This window comes from Gordionus sp. m RMFG-2023, chromosome 2 (assembly GCF_954871325.1).
Source record: "Gordionus sp. m RMFG-2023 chromosome 2, tfGorSpeb1-WG-v2, whole genome shotgun sequence".
NCBI lineage: Eukaryota > Metazoa > Nematomorpha > Gordioida > Chordodea > Parachordodidae > Gordionus > Gordionus sp. m RMFG-2023.
The window spans coordinates 51,863,406-51,879,526 of NC_088776.1; the positions used below are offsets into that span (position 1 = coordinate 51,863,406).

The following is a 16,121-nucleotide window of genomic DNA, read 5'->3' on the forward strand; positions in this document are numbered from 1 at the left end:
GGATCTTCAAAATCCTTTAAATTTGTTAAAGCTGCCCTCAAGGCATCATAAAGTTGAAAAAAAATTACAATAGCTTTATATGACGATAGCCAGCTTCTAAATAAAAAAAACATTTAAAATTTAAATAAATAAGGAACTATTACCGAGTGGTATTCTTGACGCGTAGAAATCGTTGCGATTTTTTCAGATCATTACACTGAAATTTTTTGAGTACCTCATATCTTTTTACACCATTAAAATAGACATAAATCTTATCTAGTATTCCTAGAACATTTCGAAGTTCTTTAATTGATTGGCATAATTGAACAACGATTATATTTAATCGATGACAATAACACCAAATAAAAGCTGCCTTTGGCCTCTGCTCTAATCAAGGCTTGCACACCATTGATTCTTTTACTCATGTTTGAGGCGCCATCATAACTTTGCCCAACTAGATATTCAAGGGGTAAATTCATCGAGCCAAGTCTGGATATTATATTATGCTTTATATCGAGACCTGTGGTATTTCCCGTACAATATATGTCAATCAGTCTTTCAACAGGCTTCGGCGTCTCACTATTTTCAACATATCTTACTATCAAGCTATTGCTTCTGATTTCGAAACATCGTATGTGCCATCAACTATGATTGAAAAGCACCTGTTAAATGTAATCTCATTTTAAATTTTTTTTATAACCATATTTTTCATGGTTTCAATGATAATGTTTATGTTATATATGATAATAGGTTTGAATATAATTTCGTTTTTAATCCCTTATTTTTTTTATCCTTTTTTCTTTCTTCATTTTGCTGTATATACATTTTTAGTATAGGTTCAGAATCTGCAATAAGCTTAATAAGGGCCATCATATTGCCTTCTTGTTGCCTGTTCCCTCAGAAGGCTTGGTTACGAGATATTAAATAAAATTTACTAAACATCGACCAAAATTTCCGTCAATATATTAAATTAAATATTAAGTGGTGGGGGGAGGGTCTTATTATTACATTTAGAAACCAGAAATCACATGATCATGATGGATGTAAAAAAAAGTACCCCCACTCAAATTTACTGAAGCAGTTGCTTCGGACCCCCTCCCCCCTCGTTGTAGGGGCCCCTGGAAGTACCAATAGTTAGAGTTGTCAAAATATATAATTTATTATATTAGGAAATTAGTCTAAGTATGTCAGAAATTAGGCGAAGCATCTATAACATTTTAACATTATTAACCATATTTAACCTTTTATACCATAGTTTGCATTTAGCTAGTAATATATCAAGAAATATTTTAACTTCCTCACAATAAAAATCTGCCAAATATTTGTTTTTTCTTTATCAAGATTTGAAATAGATTCGGAAAGATTCTGTGGTAATAATATTTGTAAAGTGTTTCCTACCTGATTAATCAAGAAACTTCCATTCAGAGTGACAAAAGTATCCAAGAGGGAGATATATTTATAATATTCTGATTGGATAAATTAGTAGGAGCGATGGGTCGAAGTAGACAAAATTAAATTCATGGAGCTATGATTTTGATTAAATAATGACATAATTTATGAAATTCATCATTTATATTTGTCTTAATTTCCTTAAGATCCAATATAATGCTTTCAGCTATTCGCATAATCTTAATCGAACCGATAATTTTTTTGTGAAATGTTTAAGTTAAGTTTTTCAATGAAAAGGTTTCAAATGATTTGATGGGAAATTTAATATGGTATATATATATAAAGCTAAGGAAAATTTAGAATGATATTCATAGAATAAATTAGTAATTATTTATTTATGTGAATGTGATAAATAAATGCAAATTGGAATATATATGCTATAAGAGGTAGGAATCAGTAATATTTTTGAAAAATATTTTAGCCTATATCTAAATTTTTTGGCTTGGGGGGTATTCCCCCTTCCTTACCCCTGTTGAGTATGCGCCTGCTACAATTGTTCAAGTTTTGTTTGGATAACATTATAAAATTATTGGATTTTATTTTCTGTTCTGATCTGCTGAAGAGAATTAGTTTAGTTTTAATAGAATCTTTATACCATATTTATATCTATCTATTAGTTTTTTGCAAAATATTTTTTATATTTTTATAAAATTTAATTTTCGAATAGAATATTTGACAAATCGAATCGAATGATTTTATTATTTGTACAAGACAATTTTAATATTTTATAAAAGTTGATTTGGGTTTACAAATTTCGAAAATATAAATTTCAAAATTATATAATAAAAGCTACTTAGCTACAATTAAAAAAAAGGTAGCGCGCTAACTATAGCCACCAAAAAAGATAGTGCCGCAACTTCGTCCCCTACTAAAATATTTATTAGTTGCAAATTTTTCCAATTGTTTGTTTCGTACCCCAATCAAATTGCAAAATGTAAGATTGGTCATATTGAAGATAAAATATAAGATGAACTTAGTGATAAAATCAGAACCATTATCCAATTTTGAATTACCCCTACAACCTCAAACTTTATTTGAATTGTTTTATTATGAAAATTTTGTTGTTAAAATAGATTATGATAAATAGTGTTAGAATTGAACTCGAAATATTATATTAACATGACTATTTAATTTAGCTTCTGTGAATTTATATTTTTTTAGCTTATATTTGTTGAAAAAGGCAATTTTCTTCATCTAAGAATACCACTTAAAAATATTTTTTTATTATTTGATTAATAATAATAAACAATCAAATATGCTTGTGCTCATGAAAGTACATATAAATTAATATAAACATTTTAAACACGCGAAATAGGAACTATAAATCATTAAAATTTAAAAATCACATTGAATCGTCGTGTTATTATAATATATGAGTATATCCTAATATGCATAATCACGGGATTAAGTTAAAATTATTTAAAGATATATCGAGAACCATTCCACATTCTATGTCAAATTTTATTTGATATTTACCAAGAAATAATTATTGTATTCTGATAACGCGGTTGATTAGATTTTGGTATTTTCAGGAATTGTTAGTGTTGTATTACAGATAAAAATTAAAACTATTTTATATAATTATTTCATTTCTACAGCAAAATTTTTGGCTTTTCCCAAATGTATTCCGGTTTGCCAAAATGCCCGTAAGTAGCGGTGTGAAAGTATATTGGTCTTTTTAAATCGAGTACTCTGTGAAAAAATAATATTATATCAATTAAACCAAATCATATGAATAGGATTAGAATAACGACTAAACTATGGCAAATTATCCGATCCGAACTTTGAACTCATGATTCATGATACATATCTGTCCGTGAAAATCAGAAGTCTGCCCGGGTTGGACAAAAAGTATTTTGCAATTTTTTTCTTAAAAAATTATTACCAACTAGGCCGAAAAAACAGATGATCAAACTTGAGTCCGGAGTGCAGACCCGTACAAGATCAGCCTTCTTGAGATGCGCGTCTTTCAAAAAAGACCGAATAATTTTTTTTACAATTTTTATGATCAAATTTTATTGTTAAAAAAAGTGAATATCTTTACCAAATATTTTTTACATATTTTTCAAAAATTGTATTTTTCTATTTAAAAAAGAAAACAAGGAGTCGCGTTCCAAGTTTAGCGTCTTTGGGACGTATCCCGTCCTAAAAATTAAAAATTGGATGGGACGGAAGTTTGATCATCATTACCGAAAAATCGGATCAACAATTTCAGCGAGCCGCGGATATCGAAGTGAAAAAGCGTATATTCGATATTTGCAAAGCCCTGATGTTCGGGAGGGTTAACTCGCTTAAAAACTCTTTATCAGCTGATTTCCTAAAAATAAGCATATTTGGGTTAGGACCATTGTTATTTTTGAAAAAAATGGACGTGCATGCCACCTAGAATAATTTTTCAATATAGGCCATTTACCGATAAATGCCACCTGCTCTAGTTATGAGTGGTATGATGACAAGGTTAATGTTTTTTCAAAATATAACCCGTTTTTATCAAGTGTCCGATATCGCAACATCTTCATTTTTTTTGAGCTGATTTAATATATGTAATTTAATTTTTTTTTTCACACTTGTTGACTAATCTTCCTTTTTTTACATATTTATTAGCTGTTATATTTTATTTCATATATCGTCAGTTAAGTATTTTAGTGTTCTATATGCATATTTTTTGCAAAATGCATTTTCTTCGATAAATCAAATCCTTTAGCCTATTAAAAATTAAGATTTTCGCCAAAATACTATTACTTAAATCTCGAGATTCCGCTAATAGATGTCCAAACCTTTCTACCATCTATGAGCAAAATCTCCAAGTTTGCGTAATATCTTATGGCAAAAATCTTGGGCCAGCCATTTAACAAACAAAGTAGATTTAACCTTCAAATAAAATTTTTTGATTTGCATAAGTCCATTTTGGTTTAAAAAAATAAAATAAGAAGAGGAATTAATCGTATATAACAGTAATCTTATTGTTTAAAAATAAATTCAAGGATTCCCTTTTATTATATACCTCATTCATTCTATACACGGCTTAAATTTAATTAAAATAATAAGCATCCATTCCTTTTTTGTCAATTCATTTTTTTTAAACAACACCTGTTTGTTGGGTTATAAAAATTTACAATCTCATAAATATAAAATAAATGGCATGTTAACAGCACATATATTATAATGAATTTCTAACTCATTTCTCTTACAAAATATTAAGTGCAACCAACGTTTTAGGTAATCTGTTCTATAAAATAAAATAGTTATATAAAGCATTTTCACCCAAGTGGATTGTCTTTTTAAAATTATTATATTATTCAGCTTGATACACATTTTTGTAGCAGATATTCATCGCACAACTAATTAAATTGAATGAAAAAGACAACAGAACTTAAAATAGATATTTGGGTCCAACTTAATTAGGACTGTGGCGAGATTTAATATCGGATCGGCGCCGATATTTAGCGTTTTCAAAAAATATTGGATCTGGTTGATCTTTTTTAAAAACCCGTCCGATCCGATATTTTTTTATTGTTTATTTTATAATTGTATATATAATTAATTTTATAAATAATTTCATAATAATGTTTAGAATTTTACACCATTTCTGCAAAAAGAAAAAGATTTTAACATATCTAACGAGTTACATTCAGTTAGTGTAAACGGTTCGATTTAACCAATCTTAAAAACGATTAACTCAAAATTTGGCCAAGAGTAAATTTCCCATGCTTAATAATTTTTCCCACAAATATCCGAAAGGTTTGAACTTCTATTGGTAATATTTCGAGGTATAGGTTAAGTATATTTTGGTTAAATTTTTGATTTGCCCTTTTTAAAAATCGGCTAAATGAAGCTGTTTAACAACACACTACATTCATCCATAAACATTGCAAATATTTTAAATGAGAATATTAACTTATGAAAAATAAAATAAAATACACTTAATCATACGTGAAAGTTAGTTTTTTTAAAGTAGAAAATATTGATATATTCATGACATTATACAAAGATAGAGGGTAAATAGAAATCTATATAAATATCGGATCGGATCGGTGATAAATTTGTGGATCGGTAAGCCCTAAACTCAATATATCAGAAATTGACAAAAAATCTCAATAGATTAAAATTTAGATATGAGAAAATAATTAGGTTTAAAATGTTAATTATCTTAAAATGCTTATAAGAAAACTGCATTACTTTTTGTTTGCTGGAGAGAAAGGTGAAAATCCCTAATAAATTTTATTTTCATATATATATAACCATTGCGTAAAACGGGAATTAATTCAAAAAAATACACATCTCCCAAATAACAATAATTTATAAGCAAAATTATATAAATTAGATTTTATAATATCTTGTGTGTGTGTGTGTTTAGTTATATATAACATCAATAAAAAATATTTTAGAACATAACGTAATACTTCTTGTACTGCATTTAGCGTTGTAAACTCAATATTAGAAATAATCATATAATATAATGAGGACAGTAAATTATGGATGGTGCTCGATGATTAAAGTATTGATTATATGCCAACGTAATTGGGGGGGGGGGAGATGACTCAAAATATTCAATTAGAAAAAATGTTTTTTTTAAATAACATCCCTCCAACAAGCAATAAATTTTTTTCAATGTTCAATAAAATTATTAACCATACAAAATTTTTCAAAAAGAATAATATAATAAATATAGGGAAATATTCAAAAAGTCAATTCACTGGGATCATTTAAAATGTTATAGACTATATGGGATCAAATCATAATCTCCCAAAAATATTTTATATTCAATAAAGAAATTTTTTTTAAAATCATTGGGCAATTTGTTTTATTTTTGTATATAAAAAATTTTTGCGCGGAAAAATTTCATGGGGGAAGTTATTTTGGAAGGATAATTTTTATGAAAATTTTCATTATCTTGTAGTTTATTTAAAAAAATAGATAATTGAAGCCAGATTAATAATATATACTGGATAATTTATATAATACATAATAATCAATGTGAATAATAGTGTTATATTCCCATAATTACTTTAAAAAAATAATTTTAAGCTTTAAATGTGATTGGTTTGATTTTAATTCGTCAGTTTTTTAGAAATTTCCCAAGGAAATTCTTTGGAACCAAAGTGTCCGAATTTACTGGTAGCGTGGTATATGGGTCTGGATAGATTTAGTTCTCTGTAGTTAATTTATTTAAAGAAATTTAAATGATTTATTTATTTAAATCATTTTGGTTTTAAAAAATTAAACTTTACTTTTAGTAAGCAAGAACAATAGAGCCTAAATAAAACTCCTTAAAAGTAAAGTTTTCAAAAACAGCTGTGGCAGACAATTTGTCGAAGAGTAAAAAAATATGATATGAGATATCTCAAGTTTGTTAGTAGTTATTTTTATTGGCGTTAGTGTGATGCGCATGTTTTAAAAGCATAATTAATATAATATTTTTAAATAACAAGTTAGAAATTTCAAACAGGCGATAAAAAAAGTGCAATATTTTCGTGAGTTAGGGTGAGCCACGTGATGGAATAAAAGTTAAGATTTCGTAGATCAGGAAAAGGGGATCAATAATACTTATCGCGATAATGAATGTCGATTTCTCATTATTTAAGAAAGTATCATTTTTTGTTGATTTATGTCACCATTAATATTTAAATAAACTAAATTTATTTTATATATAAAATAATGACGATATGTTAAGTCTGAAAAAGGTTATCAATCCATATATTGGTGGGGGAGAAATTTTTTTGCTTTAAAAAACACGAACCAGCATTTCATCAATTTACAGGCTTTTGATGATCGTTAGGCATTGAGGTAAGGATTCATTTATTTAAGGTTTCTCCGAAAGTGTGCTGTATAAGATTTCGACTAAAAATAGAGCAATTGCACAACTATAGTCCGTACTGATTACAAGGTATAGATCAAGACCCAAATGCGAAAAGAAACAGATTGATTTCCTTTTTTCATCCCCAACGTAAAATTACTCACAATATTTTATTTTTTTTAAAGTATAATCAAGTATAAAGAGCGTCATGCTCCCCAAAAAAATTGGTCTTGAAGAATTCATATTTTAATTGATGGCAGCAGATAAGTAAATAGAGGGTATCATAGATATCAACTTGGATATTATTTTCGAAACGTCTCTCGCGTTTATTTTTCGACACAATTCCCTCTTTATTTTTTCGTGGTAAATGACCTTCACAAATCGATTTTATTTGTGTGAAATTTAAATTTAATTATATCAATAGTTTTCTATACTCCTAAGCACCCAAAATCAATATAAATATAAAACAGTAAAATAAATATCTATTAAAACCTATCATTTATTATTGTAAGGTTTTATTTAAACTCCATTTCGAACACTGTGTATCGACAAATACATGTCATTTCGACCAAGAAGTTGGAACTTGAGGTCTGCATTGGGCGGGGTTTCGGCCCGCCCGCCCACGTCCGCACATCTAAGTGGGCATGGAAAAAAAATTTAAGAACGGGCAGGCGGGCGGGTTAAAAGATTTTCTAAACTATGGGAAGATGGAAATTTAAGCAATGGGCGAATGGGCTAAAAAATATTAATATCATTTAAGTAAATATTAATAAAAAAAATGGTTCTTATGAACTTTTTGGATAATAAATATTAAAATGTCCTTTTTTGGTATCATTAAAACTCTTTTGTATATTTAAAACTACTTTGGTGGAAACAACAAGAGATTTTTCAGAGCTATCAAGATTAGCAAGAAAAATATTGGCAATTCCTGCAACTAGTGCTTCTTCTGAAAAAGAATTTAGCATAGCTGGAGTTTTTAGAACAAAGAAGAATGTGTTTGAATCCAGAAAGTCGATTCATTTTTATTTTCGCATTATAATTACATATAATATCTTTATATTTTTTCATAAGTATTTTATTTGATCAAATAAATTATCCATACATAATTTAAATTGAATATTTTTTTAAGAGTAATTTCCATAATTATAAAACTTCTTGTAGAGGTGTAATGCTGAAATAGTTTTATTAGATACTTAAAAAATTAATGGCCATAATTAAATTTTATAATAGCGGGTTTGGGTTAAAATTTTTATAAATAGTGGATGGTTGGTAAAAAATTTTAGACTAATGGGCCGGCGGGTAAGGAATTTTAAACTAATGCGCGGGCGGGTGTATTTTTTGACAAGTATGAGCGGGCTGGAAGCGGGCTAAATTTTTTTAAATATTAAGTGGGCAGGCTTATGGTTCAAAAACCAGCCCAATGCAGACCTCTAGTTGGAACTATACAATAATCAAGATATAAATCTATTAATATAAGGAGATGAGTATTTCGCCTTTTATTTAATTCTTTAGTAATCTCGCCTCTTCATAATTATATAATGATTATGTGATATCTTTTTTTCAGTAGCAAAAAATGTTAATGGCGTGTAACAAATAGATGGTGTGGGGTTAGTAATAATTACCAGGAAAGGTGAAAAATAAAAGGTTTTTTTATAGCAATCTAAAATTGTTGATTTTTTTTTAATAGCAGCAAAAAAAATTATTAAATATTACTGGCAAAATTATAAGCATTTTTGAAAAAAAATAAATAAATAGCACTAATGAAACAATTAAATGATCGAATTTGGGCTTATCAGGAAATTAGTATTTAAAAATTATCATAGATAACAAGTTAATATTAAATATGTAAATTAGACCCATATATTTCGCAACTAATGATGCGTTAAATTATTACATATCAAAATATAAAATCGAATTTCGGCCGATCACACTGCAAAATCACTCATTTTAAAGATAGGTTATTTTTTGTAGAAATATATTTATAGGTCCTCTGCCATCGCCTAATTTTAAAAAGGTCACTTAAGAGGTTTCGCGGTATGACCGATGGATTGCTTTTGCGTTTATTTAAAGAACGATATGTTAGGAGATAAAAAAACAATTTTTTTTAAAAAAAAAGGTGGTCATAATTTCATGGTTGAAGCAATATATATAAATAAAGAATTTCCTTTTTTTTCCTGATAAGCCAAAAATAATAGATAATCATAACTATTTTTTTATAGATTTTGACCCAAAAACATTTCCAATCTTCTATTATGATCCCTAAAGCTTGATGTGACCTAAGATTAATTCCATGAGATTTTTTGATCACCCAATTCAAATAACGACTCATTTTTTAAATTATCGTAATGTTAGTATTATTAACATTTCATCTTCAACACCTAATTAATGCCGAATTTATTTTATTATTTTCCCTAACCTGATAATGTTGCCTGGCCTAAGATCAAAATTTCTCTTGACAATCTCCAGCAAATCGGAGTCGGATTTTTTAGATGTCCCGAAAGAAAAGACGGTTATAGAGAGAGGTTCGGCGATTCCTATGGCGTAAGAAACCTGAAAAATTTTAAGGCATATAAGTAATAGAATTGCAACAATCAAGTGGCCATATAATAATTAAAAATATATATTAAATCTAATAAGCTAATCAAAGGATTATCAGCTAAGGGGTTATTAAATTCAAGACATTGATTGTGCTATAAAAAACATATATATTCAAACCTGAACAAGCACCCTTTTACAAAGTCCGGCTTTGACCAGCGATAAGGCTACCCACCTGGCAGCATAAGCAGCAGATCGGTCCACTTTGGTGTAGTCTTTGCCCGAGAATGCCCCACCTCCGTGGGCACCCCATCCCCCGTATGTGTCTACTATTATTTTACGACCAGTCAGGCCGGCGTCGGCCTTGAAAATAAAAGAATTTAATTATAGTTAATAGTGCTGTAAAGTAACGTCGGTGAACGTCGTTACCTTTTTGAGGAAAAGGAACTTCATCCATTACTTATTACAAAAGGTAACGAGTAACGCATTTCTTTTTTTAAGTAACTGTAACGCAAAACGTTACATTAAATTTTTTCATAAAAAATATGGAAAAAATATTTTTTAAATTTTATAAATAATTTAAGACGAGTCTTTAATTCAGATCAACTATAAAAATTCTTTATTTTTATTTTATTTATCATATTTTTGTTGTTGAATTTTATACAGTCAAAATTGTTAATCTAATTAATATTGAATCAATCAAGGTATATGTTAATTTTATATTCTTAAATATTATAGTATATTTTATAAATAATATAAGTCAATAGTACTTATTTAAGTGATGATGATTTTATTCTGCCCTACTATCCCCATTATGAAACATTTTTTACACTTCTTACTCAAAAATTTTGAAAATGTCGAGTGGAGCACTCCAATTGGCAATATATTTATATAAATCCTACCATAGGTCCCCCCAAAATAAATTCACCCGCTGGATTGATTCTCAAAATAGTCTGCTGATCAAGAAGACGATCCGGGATTACCACTTTAATTACGAGCTCCGTGACGTCATGTCGAACTTTCTCCAATGAAGTTGCGTTATCGTGCTGGCAGGAAACGACTACGGTGTGGACGCGACGCGGAACGCAAGATCCGGCTTGCAAAGAGTACTCTATAGTGACCTGACGAAATGTCCGATTAGATAATATAATTAATTAGATAATAATATAATTGTAGTTAGGTGAAAAGAGGCCTCCATTAAATATAATTTATATTTTTCATAAAAGGGATATTAAATATGCCGTGAAGATAAATAGCACGAGTAATAAGTGTTCCACAATCCGAAATTCGGTAGATGATTCATTTGATTTATAAAATTAAACTAAATGAAGGCAGTTTACTATTTTTTGTTTCGAATTGTGGGGCGCACTAAATAAAATGTCAAATATTAGAAACGCTTAAAACTGAATAAAAATCTAAGATAAACATTCTTTAAAAAAAATTCAATATATTCTTAAAACGTGATTGAAGAAGTTAGATAATAAAATTAAAAAGGTAGCAAAAAACTAAAAAAAAAAATTTTTTCTTTATCTGAAGGGTAAAAATATTTTTTTTTATTTATCTGAAGGGTAAAAATATATCGTAGAAAATGATAATAAAAAACAAAAATAAACGTGAAATATTTACCAAGATCAATGTAATTTTAATTTTTAAAAACAACATTAGAGAATATTTCATTAGGGCTGGGAATTTTTTTTAAAAAAAAAATTTGTATCTCATGCTAATATGTAAATAAAATTGATGTTTATTAATTAGTATAGCAAGAACGATGACCTGTGATTTATATTTCTTCTTTTAAATCAAAAACAATTTTGGTAGAAAACAATTATAATAATTATTATATCATATCAATGAATACGCCATGCAAATTAAAATAGAAGAAAAAATTAATTCAGCTTTTGATTCAAAAATTATGATTAGTGAAGGAAAATCAGGACGAGCTCCACAATCTAAAAAAAAATCAAAATGTGGTTAGCAGCATTCAGATCGAGTTAATAACCCCAAATGAAATCTAGTTACTCCTTTTATTTGATAAGATCTTTATAAAAACCAGTTTTATTACTTGTGCCTTGGAATCGGGTCGAGACCATTTGAGGGTTCCGTTCCGGCGTAACTCGGAAAGCTTTTTGTTCAAGTTGTGGGCGAGCACGAGTGTGAGGGGCATGCATTCCTCCGTTTCGTCTAAAAAGTATTTAATTAAGTCACTTGATAAAGAAAATATTTTCTTCTAAAAAACACCGAAAATATTTCAATTTATAAAAACACCTAGCTAATAAAGTAATCATAATAATTTAAAAGGGATGAAATGGGGTTATTTATAACAAACAAATTATTACCTGTGGCGTATCCAAACATAATCCCTTGGTCGCCAGCGCCGATATTCAATTCGTCCCTTCCTATTTTATTTTAGAAAAAATAAAATTTGTTTTAATTTAAAAAAAAAAAAAATCATTACTACACATTAGAGATGGCGAAGTTTTTTAATCACTCATAAAAAAAATCATTACGAAGGGCAGGAAAACTTATGTAAAATATTTCACGGGTCGACCGGGTAAAAGTTATTAAGGGTTGAGCCGGGCCGAATCTTTCAAAAGTTGCATCAGATAACTTGGGAGCCAAGCAGCCCTCTATTATAAATGCATATCGGTTAACTGTTTCATTTCACAAATATTGTATTTTTTGTAAATACTTTATTCTATTTAAAAATGTAATAGATATCTAATTATTATACCTAAAAAAATTTTACAATGGTAGCTTAATTGTTTTTCTGAAAAAAGAAGTATAATTAATCTGGAAAATCTATTTTATTTTATTTTTTTAAAAAAAAATTTCCCAACCTTGTTTGTAAAGTCTTCAACTTTGTGGACTAAAATATTAAAAAACTTTGAAGGATAAATTATACCATCTCTTCTTGATATTCGAGAAATATTCTGAATATATATAAGAATCTTCTTGTTTTTTTAAGAGTGTATACTTTATTTTTTGATCAATAAATTCATCAAATGAATTGTTTATTCATTTATTTTAATACCTTTTCATTTCATGTTTTTATATCATTTCAAGTTATCAATAAAACTTATCGATTTCATTTTTAAATATTTTTATTGATTATTTATTACCTTTCAAAAGCACCGAGAATTATTTATCAAATCGCAAGTGTTAAATAAAGGGGTTTTTAAAAAAAAAATTATAATTTTTACAACTAAAAATGTTCAGGTCCAGCAATTAACTTAATACAAATTGTTTTATCAGAAAGTATTTGTTCTCCAATTAACCTTTTTATAATGTCTATATTATGATTATTAAAAATAGTGTTGACCAGATTTGATGAAAAACATTTCATATTTTTCAATTTATTTGAAAATAAAATTATTTGGCTTGCAAAAAATTGTCAAAATATATCAATTTTTATAAGTTAAATGATTTTATTTACAAAAGAATTAAAATTTATGGAAATGTTTTCCATTAAATCTGCACAACCCTATATATTGAGAAAAATTATAAATTACAACAAAGTATGTCATTAAAAGCAGTTTACCAAACAAGGTACGGTACGCATTAGCATTAATTAAATGTTAAAGGTAAATCTTCGTTCGTAAATTTATTAGGTTTATCATTGATATAGGGGCAGGTCGGGTTGTGAAGAGATTTGATGTAATGTTTCCTACTCACAAATTCTTCCGGATATTGAAAGATCTGTAAGTGGGACAACGATTTACTATCGTGTTAATAGCCAAATATATCTGGAATCTATCAGGATGCTATATTAATCTTTACTTCCTTCAAACTTAATTAAATTAAACCAGAGACTTCTGTCCGGGGGCTTAAGGATATGACGCCATACGGTCATTGAAATTGATAGGGTGTGAAAAGTTATTAAGAGATATATGGTCATTGAAAATGATGAGACGCGGAATGTTATTAAGAAAACGCTACCGTCATTCGAAAAAAATAGGAAAGTTTAGATAATTTTGATCTGAATTTTTTTTCTTCTATTATTGTTGATTTAAGGGGGCAGAAAGAGTAGGGTAAAATTTGTTTAAAAACTCTCATTACTTTCATTGGGCCATTTTATATATAGTACTCTCTCAACCTTGTTTTACAATATATGTATGCGTCGAAAGTAAACGTCAAAAAAAAGAATATCTGATCATTTTTTACAATGATAAAAAGATAAAGATTAATTTCAGAAATATATTAGTATTTGGTTCCGGGCATTTTAAAAATTTCGTGTTATAATAGTAAGCCTAAAACGAATTATTCGTTATTCAATTCGCATTTTACGATTAAGATAATGAAAAAAAATATTCGTCGAATAATAGTCTTTTTATTATTCGAAATTATTCGTATTTGGAATTTTTGGACATTTAATTTTCGTAAGTGAAAAATAATCAATTTTTTCATGGCAAGCGGAAGATAATTCCCCGAATTCTGAGGAAGGGAATTATATTTGAATATTTTTTTTACCAAAGGCATGTTGAACGGATTAGTATATTTTATTCATTCTTTATTTGGATCGAGACGGTTACATTTGGGTTATAATTATATATTTTTAGAATCGTAATTTTCGGAAAGCGTCTGTAGCCTAGTCAATAAGAACGTGACTTGCCAATCTTATAGTTTTGGGTTCACTAGTAAGGATAATATATAGTAGATCGGAGATGCTCATGTGATTTTACCATTAAAAATGGATTTTATTGCATTCTAAAAAATAATTTGTCAATAAAATTTTTCTATGTCGACTTGCCAGTGAACTTACTACGGGAATTTTTTTCCGCAAAATTATCTTCCGTGATTCAAATTACCTACGGGTTAAATAATTTAGGTCTTTTTTCCTTTTGCATGTTATTTATTATAATTTCATTTTCTGAACTAAAATTTATTATAAAGATTGAAAAGAAGGAAACAAAATAGAACATATTGAATTAAATATGCATAATTATTCAATTAATTTTTTAAAAAAATATTATGCATATATTAATTGATTAACGTATTATTCCGCTGTTTCTCTATTGAATTTTCAAAGTAAACCTGGATAAGAGATAACGCTAAGGTTAAAATTTTTAAAGTATTGAAAGATATTTGTAGAAATGACAATGAATCTGGAAATGTTTGTGGTGATGCATAAAATCAGAGATCTCGATGGGCCTTAATATTTTGGTCAACCCCAGCCCAAGCCCGTCGTAAAAATTTTTAGTCCAGGCCCTGTTCATATATAAAAAATTCCCAGGCTAATAATAAGTTTCAAAACCCGACCCAAGTCCATAGCCAAAAATTTAATTTATCGTATTTAATAAAAATAAACAATATTTAAGTGTATTAAAAAACACAGGCCGGACGGAAAATAACCAGGCCCATGTATCGCGGGCGGGCTCATGAATATCCCTGATCCAGATCTATCATATCAAAATCAATTACCTTCTAATCAATCTGAAGCTGAACCTGTTGTAAGACGAAAAAATCCTGACAAATGAAATCATTATGTTTATAATCTTTGCGCCTTGCTCAATTTTTTTAAATGTTTCTTAATGGCCTATCAATGAAAAAGAAATATTTTATATCAAAAATTTCATAATGAAAAATATTTTCAGACTGCAAAGAACCAATTTTCAATCCGAACGCACGCCTATAATTTTTTTCAAAAAATTCGCCCGCCCATTTATTTAAGAATTATTTGATTGGTTAGTTTGCATCTTTATCTATCTTTTTTGTCAAAATTTTACTTTTTTGGTAAAAACACTTATGTAACTTTTATGCATAAAAAATATGATTTGAAATTACAAATTTTAAAAAAAAATTTTTTAATTTTATGATCATAAAAGATTTTTTGCTCTAAATTTTAAAAAATCTTCAAACAGAAAATAAATTTAATTCGCTAGTACCCATTGTTTTAATACATTTTTTACTCACCCGCCAGCACAATGTTTAAATCCTTTAGCTCGCCCACCAGCCTATTACAAACTTCTAGTGAATATCCTATATAAATTTTATCAAATTAAAGTCAATATTTTAGTATTAATTTCATAAACTATTATTTAAAAATTTATATAATTTTTCCAAAGGTCATAAAAATCATAAAAATGGTAGTTAACTTTAAAATGCAACAATATTATAAATTCATAATTTAAAGCATAAAGAATAAATGTAAATTTATTAAATTTCTATATTTTTTTAAAAAAATCAATAAATCACTGGCTGTAAGATGGCATTCAACCAGAGTTTGAAATGCTTCTTCAAAATAAAAAATCTTCAAGGCTTTTGATCTCTGAAGATTTTCTTATATAAAGATTTTTATGAAAATGCTCGAACAAGTTTTTTGATCAAATTTTACCTAAAATTCCAAGGTAAAAAATCTCTCTTA

General features: G+C 27.9%; 1 protein-coding gene across 1 annotated transcript in view; it reads right to left on the minus strand.

Annotated features, from left to right (window-relative positions):
• Nucleotides 1-2,967: 2,967 nt before the first annotated feature.
• Nucleotides 2,968-16,121, minus strand: part of LOC135925358 (S-adenosylmethionine synthase-like) — a 112,811-nt gene continuing 99,657 nt past the window's right edge. Inside the window, exons 2-7 of the mRNA XM_065460630.1 lie at nt 12,097-12,157; nt 11,823-11,941; nt 10,663-10,881; nt 9,941-10,123; nt 9,642-9,775; nt 2,968-3,120 (exon numbers count right to left, since the gene is read on the minus strand). Of these exons, the coding sequence (XP_065316702.1) occupies nt 3,021-3,120; nt 9,642-9,775; nt 9,941-10,123; nt 10,663-10,881; nt 11,823-11,941; nt 12,097-12,115 (774 nt within the window). The 5' untranslated portion in view covers nt 12,116-12,157 and the 3' untranslated portion in view covers nt 2,968-3,020. The remainder of the gene's footprint in view (nt 3,121-9,641; nt 9,776-9,940; nt 10,124-10,662; nt 10,882-11,822; nt 11,942-12,096; nt 12,158-16,121) is intronic.